General features: G+C 36.8%; 1 protein-coding gene across 4 annotated transcripts in view; it reads right to left on the reverse strand.

Annotated features, from left to right (window-relative positions):
• The window catches only part of CADM2 (cell adhesion molecule 2), a 1,106,513-nt gene that overhangs the window by 258,061 nt on the left and 835,431 nt on the right, over positions 1–13,021 (reverse strand). For all 4 annotated transcript variants that reach the window (XM_003255142.3, XM_030801642.1, XM_003255141.2 and 1 more), the window contains one exon: positions 5,105–5,254. In XM_003255142.3, the coding sequence (XP_003255190.1) occupies positions 5,105–5,254 (150 nt within the window). The remainder of the gene's footprint in view (positions 1–5,104; positions 5,255–13,021) is intronic.

The following is a 13,021-nucleotide window of genomic DNA, read 5'->3' on the forward strand; positions in this document are numbered from 1 at the left end:
TCAGGTGATCCACCTGCCGTAGCCTCCCAAAGTGCTGGGATTACAGGTGTGAGCTACCATGCCCGGCCCTTCTGTCTTAATCTATGTATATCTTCAATAGTTTGAAATGATATGCTGCTCTTTAACAAAAGTAAGCTGTCAAGATCAATGGCAGAGGCTGCCCAGGTTACATTTAAAATGACATGGCGTCCAGATGCCATTGCTTGCAGGAATATTTCAGTTAAAATCAAGGCAAAAGCTATACCTGGATTCTAAGTTCTTCACTACCAGACATTAGCTGAATGTCTGTGGAGAAATATCCTTGATCGTTTGGTCTTATTTTTTCCATTTATCAATGGACACAAGCTACTGATCACATTAAACATGGTAAAAAGTTGTAAAAGCTTGAATTTGCTGCCTTCATCTTTATTTTACCTCAGTGAGAAATATGACAGTATTAGTTTCACCTTAGCCAGTTCCCCCACTAGACACCTATCTCCCCAGGGAAGAGATTCCTGAATATTCTTTTTTTTTTTTTTTTTTTTTTTTTTTGAGACAGAGCCTCACTCTATCACCCAGGCTGTAGTGCAGTAGCGCGATCTCGGCTCACTGCAACCTCCGCCTCCTGGGTTCAAGCAATGCTCGTGCCTCAGCCTCCTGAGTAGCTAGGATTACATGAATATTCACATTTAAAGTCTCTGACAGAGACCCCTAGGAAAGGGGGTTCAGCCTAATTCTCCTTTACTTGATTCAACTGACCACTCATAGCACGTTTTTATTCAGTTAATAAATTCATGTAAACAAGGCTTTTCCAACTCTAACATGACATGTGGGCTGCCATCCTGAGTTTCTCATTCACAGCCAGGACCCTTGGAAACTTACACTTCCAGGTAGTATGAAATGCTACGGGATGCCTCTCGGAGCTCATAGTGGCAGTAGCAATGGTTGTGAGGCAGTGATCAGCACTTGTTCTTTTTCTGAGCAGTTTGTCCTTCCTCCCTCCCTCCCTCCCTCCCTTCCATTCTTTTCTTCATTCCATCCTCAGTAACATTTATCAATACAGAAATCAATCCTTCCTTCCTTCCTCCTTCCTTCCTTCCTTCCTTCCTTCCTTCCCTTCCTTCCTTCCTCCTCCCTCCCTCCCTTTTCTTCCTTCCATGCTCAGTAACATTTATCAATACAGAAATCCAAGCTCAGGGGTGCAGAACTCTTCAGAGAGTTGACTTGCCTAAACCCAAGTGTCTCAATCACAGCTGCATTTTATAATCATTTGATATATAATTAAAATATTGTGATACTGCATACCCCTGGAAGACTGTGTTTGAAAATCCCCTAAGTGATTTTACTGTGTAGCTAGGGCAAAAACCACTGGCAACATAATCTGAGACAGAAAGAAGAATGAGGCTATAGATGAAGCTTTAACAGTGGCAGCCCCCTGCAGGAGATGGTATAATCAATGACACAGATAACCCATTCCTTCCCTTTTCTCTCTGGCTCTCATGTGCAGTCTTCACTAGTACAACAAGTATGCATTACTCTAGTCTAACTCATGCTCACCTTCTTCACTTAGGGTCTGGTACAACTTGGAATGCTTGCTTGCTCAAGATAAGCCTTAAAATTTGTGAGAGTTAGGCAGATGCAGATTAGAAGATGATGTGTGGAAAATTGTAATATGGAATCTTTTAAAATGCTTTTAATTTCAAACTCTTGCATTTGATAGGTATTACTGTCCAAGAATCCCTTCAACTAAGATATCACATAGAAATTGAACCACTCTTGGGAACAAATGGTGAGGATGAAAAAAGAAAAAAAAAGAAGAAGAAGGAAATTGAACCACTGACATATGAGGGAATAGATATGTAAGATTGCCAAAGGATTTCTTTCTTCAGTGCTCTCTGTTGTTTTACTGCAACTGACGTTTAGAACCACAATAGAGTTAGAAAAAGCATAGTATCAAAATAGAAACCTATCATACTAAAAACACAAACACATACATAGGCTTTTTTCCAACCTAACTAAGCTATTACAGCACCTGGGAAAGGAAAATTAAGTCAAGTCAGTGCCGGCCGGGCACGGTGGCTCACGCCTGTAATCCCAGAATTTTGAGAGGCCAAGGCAGGAGGATCGCTTGAGCTCAGGAGTTCCAGACTAGCCTGGATAACATGGTGAAACCCAGTCTATACAAAAAATACAAAAAAAAAAAATTAGCTGGGCGTGGTGGCACATGCCTGTACTCCCAGCTAATTGGGAGGCTGAGGCAGGAGAATTGCTTGAGCCAAGGAAGCGGAGGATGCAGTGAGCCAAGATCATGCCACTGAACTCCCTGAGCAATAAAATGAGACCCTGTCCCAAAACAAAACCAAAAAAAAAAAAAAAGTGCATACTTCAACAATTCATAGAACTGGTGTATTTATTATTTTAAGGCAGTGTAAAGATGCAGGAATATATTACCATATTTCCCAAATATGGCATGACTTTTTTTCTCCTCATAATTATCCCTCAGAGAAGAGGAGGTTGCCTTATATTCAAGTCTTTGCAAATCTTTTATGGCAAGTTGCTCTCTGTTTTCTCCAGGAAAGATATATTAGCTTGAAATATCCCAAATCAATTCTAGTTTTCTAGTTTTAGATGTTTTTTAGAGGATAACTTATAGAATCACTAAAAGTGGAGGCAAGCGCATTTCGTATAGATTTTGTCTTTGTGCCTGAGGATTTGACCTCACAATTGGAGATGTCACTGTAAACATGACTCTTAAAAATCTCCTTAAAAAGCAGTACAAGAGTTGTTACAAAGTGGAGGTTGTCATTATACACCTGTGGGATGAATGAACAACAATAAAAAATGTTCTAATGTTATAAAAGTTTATAGTTGCTGCTTAGGACAAATTTGTTGTTGATAGTGTGCTACACTTTCAAAAACTGCTAATAAGCAAGATTGTTTCACTAAACACAGGGATGGAAAAAAGTAACATTTATAAATTAATATTTTTCCATATTACTTTAAATATGTATGTATAATCAAGTTGACAAATTAAATAGTATCATAATATATTTAGTTGTTTAATGAACATTTCTAAAAGTCTGTTTTTTTCTAGAACATTCTCTTTTGCATCATAGTTTTAAGCAAATGAGACATGTCCCTAAAATTGGCACCACCTTATATTTGAGCATACACTTTAAATATTTATTTACTAATATTTGTAATTAATTAATACGAAAAGCAAAAAGATTGTTTAATCTCTATGAGTGACTTTGTGTATGCATTTAATTTTTTTAACTAATAGAACTTCATTTGTTGGAAAGAAAACTAAAACTGCAAATTAAATCTTTCTAAATAATAAAGTTCTACTTGAGTATTAGGTATTAACCCTCCATGACAGTAAATTTTATATTAACTGTCAATATGTCAATAATTTTATATTGAATGTCAATATGACTGGGCCACTATTCACAGATGTTTGGTTAAACAATCATCTAGATGTTTCTGTGAAGGTATTTTTTTAGATGAGTTTAACATTTACATTAGTAGACTTTGAGTAAAGCAGATTATTCTCCATAATGTGGATGGGACACACTCAGTCAGTGGAAGGACTTATGAGAAAGTCTGAAGTCCTCTAAGTCCCCTAAGGAAGAAGAAATTCTCCCTGACTCTGCCTCTGGACATGAGCTGCAACAGAATCTCTTTGGGTCTCCAGCCTACCAGCCTGCCCTGCATTTTTCAAACTTGCCAGACCCCAAAATTACTTGAGCCAATTTATTAAAATAAATATCGATCAATTGATCTATTTATCTATCTATCTATCTATCTATCTATCTATCTATCTATCTATCTGTCTGTCTATCTATCTGTGTATTCGTTTTGTCTCCCTGGAGGACCCTAACACTTCCTTTATCTCTGGTTCATTTTTCTGCATAGCACTTGTCCCCTTTTAATGTACTATATAATGTATTTCATTTGCATGTTTCTTTATTGTCTGTCTCCTCCACTACACTGTATTCCCTAAAAAGTCAGATACTATTAACTTTCTGCTCCCTAATTTTAATGCCTGGTACAAAGGGAATCTCGATAAATATTTATCAAATAAATGAATTAGATATTTCATCAGTCCTTCATTATATATTTAATATTCAAAACAAACTAAAGATTTCATTTTAAATCTAGAGGATCTCAAAGAGGAAAAATTGTAACAATGAACAAAATATAATGAATACATATTAAAGGTGGACTGAGCACATTTATTAGACTGCATGTGATATTTTAATTGTTTAAATGGAACTGATTTGAAGTTATCTGTTACCTACACAGATTCATTAAAAAATATATTAAGACTAATAGCTAATTTTAAGAATAAGAATAGCTAATATATAAATAGTTATTTATATCCTATATAATATACATGTATCTTAAGCAACAGTCTCATATTTTCATTAAAGTTATGGATTCACTTTTTCATCTAATAATGGATGAAGGCTTAGACATTTGTGTGCATTTTTAGTTGTTTGTTTGAATTACGTAACATGAATTTCCTTTTTTCTCTGGAATGTTTAATCAAAATCTATTATCCAGTGAGAAGCTGAAATTAGTTAATGAAGTCCAATACAACTTTAAAAAATACAGCTTCTTTCTTAATTTCAGTTTATTTTGGAAACATGAAATACTTCAACATTATGTGAATCATTTTTACAATTCTTACTTTCAGAGCAAATTCATGAAAATAAAATCATTAAACTTTCCAAAATCATATTGCATCTTCCAAATATATAAACCTAATTTTCATAAAAATAATATTATATTATCAGGAGAAAGAAAAAAACTCAAACTATACACAACATAGCTACAACAGTGAGAAAATATGGTACCTAGACAGGAAATGGTTGTTAAGAGAAGGCATAAAACTATTTTTGAAATAGAATTATGAGTGTTTATTTTATTAAAAAGTTGACATAGGTTATCTTTGGTGTTTATGACTTGCAAACTAAAGTATTTAATATTTAACATGTTTAAATACAAGCAGCAGCAGTTTGGTAATCAAAAGGAATAATTTGAATCATCTGAGAAAAATAAATTTATTGTAATTAGGACATTTTAGAATATGATTAAAACATTTGAAAGAAAATGTATTCACCTTTCTTGTCGTCAAAGTACAGAGTCTGTTGAGCTGGATTTGACCACTGGAGGGAGGTGTTATCATTTTGATCAACCCTGCAGGTCAAAATTGCAGTTCCGCCTTCAACAACGGTTACATTCTGTGTTAGTGGAAACTGCCCTTGGCTGCCTAAAAGGGGATTAAAGAAAATGTTGATTAAATGAAAGTCATAAAATGATTAACTGCCCAAGATCTCCACTGGCCTTAACTTCTCATGCAAAATAAAATTTAAAACAACCAGACAACAACAAAACTATATATTACAAAAGACAGAAAAATAATTGAAAATCCTGAGAACAAGAGCATTGACATATAATTAAGACTCCTTTGTACTCCCTACATGTTCTAGGAAACTTTTTTTGTCCTAGGCATACCTAAAGATTTATATTCAAATAGTAATATTATAATTATTACTTTCCCTAGGCTTTGCATTAGTTAATATGGTACTAAACTTGGTCATTGTTGAAGATAAAGCACTGAAATAATTTTGGATGAGTTGAACTCTCTAAAGCAGTAGAGGAAACATAAAATATTTCCCTGGTAGCTTTTATAATCCTGAATAAAGTTTTTGAAATATGGATACTCAAACTTTAGATTCAATTTCTGATAAAGGAAATAAAAAAAGAATCTCACTTAACTAGGTTTTCTTGTAGATTTAGCTCGTTTTAGAAATACAAACTGTATTGTGTAAAACAGTGGGAGTACTCTTTAAAAAGTGTAGAATATCCATTCAAATTTTAAATTATTAATCCTAGGTGATACAGGTTAATACTCTTCTTTGTTCCTTTCTGTAGTTTCTCGATTTTCTCCAAGTAATACATATTTCTTTTATAATCAGAAAAATACATATTTTTAAATGACCCTTGTTAATTTGGATATCATCAGTATGTAATCAAGGTTCTGCTCTTCCTAAGCATTTTACTAATTTGTTAAAGTAATTCATGCAATAAATTTACTTAATAAGTGCACTTCTAATAGTTTAATCAAAATTTATGCACACGGATACATAATACATAAATTTCTCTTCAGCAAGATGATCTGAAGATAAACTGTGCTAAGTGTGATAACCATGATTAACGTGGGTAAGAATGACTTTCTAGAAGCAGGTTAAAATATTGTTATGTAAGCAAGGTAGTTCATTAAGTCAAGGATAATTTACATATGCAAGAACACTATAAAGACTTAATCACATCCATGAAATATATTTCCTTTTTCTTCTTTAGTTTTGTAAGGATTCGATAATTACTACAAGCACCACTTGAGGTTATGCTGGAACTATTGGCATAAGAATCTTATTACCGGGGATTCTTGGGCCAGATGGCCAAATAGGAACAGCTCCGGTCTGCAGCTCCCAGTGAGACCAAGGCAGAAGGTGGGTGATTTCTGCATTTCCAACTGAGGTACCCAGTTCATCTCATTGGGACTGGTTAGACAGTGGGTGCAGCCCATGGAGGGTGAGCAGAAGTAGGGTGGGGTGTCACCTCACCCAGGAAGTACAAGGGATCAGGGAACTCCCTCCCCTAGACAAGAGAAGCCGCGAGGTCCTGTGCTGTGAGGGATGGTGCTATCTGGCCCAGATACTATGCTTTTCCCATGGTCTTTGCAACCCACAGACCAGGAGATTCCCTCGGGTGCCTATACCACAAGGGCCCTAAGTCTCAAGCATAAAACTGGGTGGCCATTTGGGCAGACACTAAGCTAGCTGCAGGAGTTTGTTTTGTTTTGTTTTGTTGTTTTGTTTTGTTTTGTTTTGGAACCCCAGTGGTGCCTGGAACTCCAGCAAGACAGAACTGTTCACTCCAATGGAAAGGGGGCTGAAGCCAGGGAGCCAAGTGGTCTTGCTCAATGGATCCCACCCCCATGGAGCCCAGCAAGCTAAAATCCACTGGCTTGAAATTCTCGCTGCCAGCAGAGCAGTCTGAAGTCAACCTGGGATACTCGAGCTTCATAGAGGGAGGGGTGTCTGCCATTACTGAGGCTTGAGTAGGCAGTTTTCCCCTCACAATGTAGACAAAGCCTCCAGGAAGTTCAGACTAGGTGGAGCCCACTGCAGCCACAAAAATCTTCTGTTTCCAGACTGCCTCTCTAGATTCCTCCTCTCTGAGCAGGACATCCCTAAAAGAAAGGCAGCAGCCGTAGTCAGGGGCTTATAGATAAAACTTCCATCTTCCTGGGACAGAGCCCTTGGAGAAAGGGATGGCTGTGGGTGCAGCTTCAACAGACTTAAATGTTCCTGCCTGCTAGCTCTGAAGAGAACAGCAGATCTCCCAGCACAGTGCTCAAACTCTGCTAAGGGACAGATTGCCTCCTCAAGTGGGTCCCTGATAACCATGCCTCCTGAGGTGGAGACACCTCCCAGCAGTGGTTGACAGACACCTCATACAGGAGAACTCCAGCTGGCATCTGGCAGGTGCCTCTCTGGGATGAAGCTTCTAGAGGAAGGAGCAGGCAGCAATCTTTGCTGTTCTGCAGCCTCCACTGGTAATACCCAGGCAAACAGGGTCTGGAGTGGACCACCAGCAAAATCCAGCAGCACATTAAAAAGCTTATCCATCACAATCAAGTCATTTCATCCTTGGGATGCAAGGCTGGTTCAACATACACAAATCAATAAATGTAATCCATCACATAAACAGAACCAATGACAAAAACCACATGATTATCTCAATAGATGCAGAAAAGGCCTTTGACGAAATTCAAAACCCCTTCATGCTAAAAACACTCAATAAACTAGGTATTGATGGAACATATTTCAAAATAATAAGAGCTACTTATGGCAAACCCACAGCCAATATTATAATGAATGGGCAAAAGCTGGAAGCATTCCCTTTGAAAACAGGCACAAGACAAGGATGCCCTCTCTCACCACTCCAATCAACATAGTATTGGAAGTTCTAGCCAGAACAATCAGGTAAGAGAAAGAAATAAAAGGTATTCAAATAGGAAGAGAGGAAGTCAAATTATCTCTGTTTGCAGATGACATGATTGTATATTTAGAACACCCCATCGTCTAAGCCCAAAAACTCCTTAAGCTGATAAGCAACTTCAACACAGTCTCAGGATACAAAATCAATGTGCAAAAGTCACAGGCATTCCTACACACAATAATAGACAAACAGAGAGCCAAATCATGAGCAAACTCCCATTCACAATTGCTACAAAGAGAACAAAACACCTGGAAATATAACTTACAAGGGATGTGAAGGACCTCTTCAAAGAAAACTACAAACCACTGCTCAAAGAAGTAAGAGGGGACACAAACAAATGGAAAAACATTCCATGCTCATGGATAGGAAGAATCAATATTGTGAAAATGGCCATACTGCCCAAAGTAATTTATAGATTCAATGCTATCCCCATCAAGCTACCATTGACTTTCTTCACAGAATTAGAAAAAAAAAAACTGCTTTAAATTTCATATGTAACCAAAAAAGAACCCATACAGCCAAGACAATCCTAAGCAAAAAGAACAAAGCTGGAGGCATCACGCTAACTGACTTAAAACTATACTACAAGGCTACAGTAACCAAAACAGCATGATACTGGCACCAAAACAGAAATATAGAGAAATGGAAAAGAACAGAGGCCTCAGAAATAATGCCACACACCTACAACCATCTGATCTTTGACAAACATGACAAAAACAAGCAATGGGGAAAGAATTCCCTATTTAATAAATGGTGTTGGGAAAACTGGCTAGCCATATGCATAAAACTGAAGCTGGACCCCTTCCTTATACCTTATACAAAAATTAACTCAAGATGGATTAAAGGTTTAAACATTAAGACCTGAAATCGTAAAAACCCTAGATGAAAACCTAGACAATATCATTCAGGACATAGGCATGGGCAAAGACTTCATGACTAAAACACCAAAGCAATGGCAACAAAAGCCAAAATTAACAAATGGGATCTACTTAAACTAAAGAACTTTGACACATCAAAAGAAACTATCATCAGAGTGAATAGAGAGAAAATTTTTGCAATCTATTCATCTGACAAAGGTCTGATATTCTGAATCTACAAAGAACTTAAACAAATTTACAAACAAACAAACAACCCCACCAACAAGTGGGCAAAGGATATGAACAGACACTTCTCAAAAGAAGACATTTATGCATCCAATAAACATATGAAAAAAAAAGCTCATCATCACTGGTCATTAAAGAAATGCAAATCAAAGCCACAATGAGATACCATCTCACACCTGTTAGAATGGCAATCATTAAAAAGTCAGGAAACAACAGATGCCGGAAAGGATGTGGAGATACAGGCACGCTTTTACACTGTTGGTGGGAGTAGAAATTAGCTCAACCATTGTGGAAGGCAGTGTGGTAATTCCTCAAGGATCTAGAACTAGAAATACCATTTGACCCAGCAATCCCATTACTGGGTATATACCCAAAGGATTATAAATCATTCTGCTATAAAGACCCATGCACACGCATGTTTATTGCAGCTGTATTCACAATAGCAAAGACTTGGAACCAACCCAAATGCCCATCAATGTTAGACTGGATAAAGAAAATGTGGCACATATACAACATGGAATACTATGCAGCCATAAAAAAGGATGAGTTCATGTCCTTTGCAGGGATATGGATGAAGCTGGAAACCATCATTCTCAGCAAACTAACACAGAAACACAAAACCAAACACTGCATGTTCTCACTTATAAGTGGGAGTTGAACAATGGAACATATATGTGGATACAAGAAGAGGAACATCACACACCAGGGCCTGTTGGGGTAGGGGGGTAAGGGGAGGGATAGCATTTGGAGAAATACTTAATGTAGATGATGGGTAGATGGGTGCAACAAACCACCATGGCACATGTATACCTATGTAACAAACCTGCACATTCTGCACGTGTATCCCAGAACTTGAAGTTAAAAAAAAAAAAAAAAATTATAAAGTTCTAAAACTCGGATGGTTTCCATCCAAAAAATAACAAGTTTCCACCTAACTTTATAAAAGAGAATGTTTAATGCTGTGTAACAAAAAGATTTTCCTAAAACTGGGCACTTCTGCTTTGGACAGGTAATTTTCTTTTTTTTTTTTCTTTTTCTTTTTCTTTCTTTTTTTTTAATGGATTCTTGCTCTCTTGCGAGGCTGGAGTGCAGTGGTGTAATCTCGGTTCACTACAACCTCCGCCTCCCGGATTCAAGTGATTCTCCTGCCTCAGCCTCCCGAGTAGCTGGAACTACAGGTGCGTGCCACCACGCCCAGTTAATGTTTGCATTTTTAGTAGAGACGGGGTTTCACCATGTTGGCCAGGATGGTCTTGATCACTTGACCTCGTGATACGCTCATCTCGGCCTCTTAAAGTGCTGGGATTACAGGCGTGAGCCACTACAACTGGCCAGACAGGTAATTTTCTTATTGTGCAAATACAGGCTATTTGTGGCTCAATAAATAAAATGCTTGATAAGTGCTGTTCCCCCACTGGAAAAAAAAAAAAAAAAGAATCTTATTACCCAGAAGCCTGTTGATTGGCATCATAAGAGACAGAAGATTCTGAAGGGGAAAGTTTCTTTCCAGACCTAAATGACACAAGCATAGAGGTTCGTGACCACCTTACAAAATTAAGCCTATCAAGTAAAAAATCTGATATCAGAAGCTTTGTCTCCTCAATGCCAACCTCTCAGAGCTGCCATCGCCCTGTACTTTTAGGGTGGAGTTTTTAAATTCAGGTTAGAAAATGTCTGGAATAAATTCCTTGATAGTTGACTTGAAAGTCAACAGGAGCCAGAGTGGGATGTGTTTTGCCTTCAGCTCAGAGGTGACCTCTAGCAAGGTGACATGGAGAACTATCAATCTTGTGAAGTGAGGTGAGGCAAAAAACCACATCAGAGAAAACATGAAGACAGAAAGAAGAAATAATTACCAGAGATAAGGAGCTCACAAATATGAAGCTCCAAATGGTTTCAAAACACTTTTCTTGGATCCCCGATATTGATCTAATACATAAATTGAGCAATCAGGGAGTTATTCTTTAAGCAATAAAAAGTACACAACTGCTAATAAAAATATACATAGTTCAGCCCAGATGACATTTTGATGATCAACCAGTACATAAATAAGACTGTTTGCTTCTTTAAAGAAGTGGAAAAAGAGCAGTGATGCTTGCGAAAATCTCATCCACTACATTTACAAAACAATTTTCAAAACATTCCCATAAGAAAATATCATCCTTCTCATTTCACAGATGGGCAAACTGACACTGGGAGGTGAAGCGATTTTTCCATGGTGAAACAAAGTCAATGAACCATTTGGACTTTGTTCTGAAAGTTCAACATTTTTATTCTTATCTATTCACAAAGGCTTTATCCCTGTTTGTTTAAATGTAAATCAGACAACAATGAAAACAAATGAGTCACCATTTGAAACTTTAAATTGGAAATTTAAGATGTCAATACTAACTGTTCTTAAATATCTTATCCTCTTGATAATGTATTTTTGATAACTAACTGTCCCTAAATATCTTATCTCATTGATACCTTACTTTTATAATTTATTTTTTCTTACTGGCCCATAGAAGAAAGAAAATAATGTTTGTTAGAGTCCTCTACATGCCAAATATTTAATATACACTAGTTTGCCTATACCTTATTCTTCCAGGTTGGAGATTAGACTAGCTTCCCTCCATCTTCTCCCCACATGTATTCTGACTTTGAAGTATGACTTTAGTTCCCTAGGACCCGCAGCCTAAAATCCCTGCAGTCAAATAACTTCGTTTTTTCCCAAAACAGAGCAAGCTTCTGTGGAGAATCTCCTAATCCTAAATGCCCTTGGGATATGTGGTTTCCAAAATCAATTCAAAAGCTTTGTTGTAGATAGTCAAAAGTCTCAAAGCTATGAATTGCCTTTTACTTCTGATTTTAACCTGAAGAGAGCATGAGTTAGCTGCTACTTTTATCTTTTAACTCTTCATGGTTCAAGGTCTCCGTTCAATCTTAGAGTCTTTCCAAAGAAGTTACTAATTTTTCAAATTAGCAAAATTAGTATGCTAACAGGTAACCATAATTAATAATAATATATTGTGTATTTCAAAATTGCCAAAATAATAGATTTTTAATGTTCTTACCACAAAAATAATGGTTAAGTTGGTGAGGTGATGAATGTGCTAATTAGCTTGATGGAATGTTTTTGTAATGTTTGCATAGATCAAAAAATCATATCATACCCCAAAAACATGCAAAATTATTATTTGTCAATTAAAATACATTTTTTAAAATGTAAAAATCTTGGCCTTAATTCAATAATTACATAGATGACCTACTATATAGAGAACCTACTATGTGCCTTGCTTCGTATGAATCAACATCTGAAGGATGAGTAAAGAAAGAGAAGCTTACTAAGGAGTCTGCAAAGTAATTAGATACTTTAGGAGAGAGTGTAATGACCAGGAAGAAGACAGCCCGGATGGTACAGTATGGATCTTGTTTACCACCTACAAGGATTTTTAATATACATTGGTCATATCATCGAGACTTTATTTTAAAATAATACTGGGTCTGGCTAAGCTCACCACCATCCTAGATTTCAGATGAGTCATTCTTATCAAACAAGCATATGACAGGATTTAAAAGAAACAAAACTTTCAGTTGGGAATCTTAGAAGCTGGCTACTTTTCCAAGCAAGTTACATTTATTATTTTCTTCCTCTCCTTCTAGTGTTTACTTCCTTCTATCATTTGTGTAAATATCTCTCTCCCTTACTTGATTCTAATCTAATTAAGGTTATCGTAACAGGGACATCTTACTTATCTTTTAATCAGCTACACTGTTTACCATATTGTATAGTAAATAGAAGCTCTCAAAAGGTGTTCATCATCTAAAGTAAATGCACCAGCTTAAAACAATGGCTGGCATTTGCAGGGGCCCTTTTGACAGTA

This window comes from Nomascus leucogenys, chromosome 21 (assembly GCF_006542625.1).
Source record: "Nomascus leucogenys isolate Asia chromosome 21, Asia_NLE_v1, whole genome shotgun sequence".
Classification (NCBI taxonomy): Eukaryota; Metazoa; Chordata; class Mammalia; order Primates; family Hylobatidae; genus Nomascus; species Nomascus leucogenys.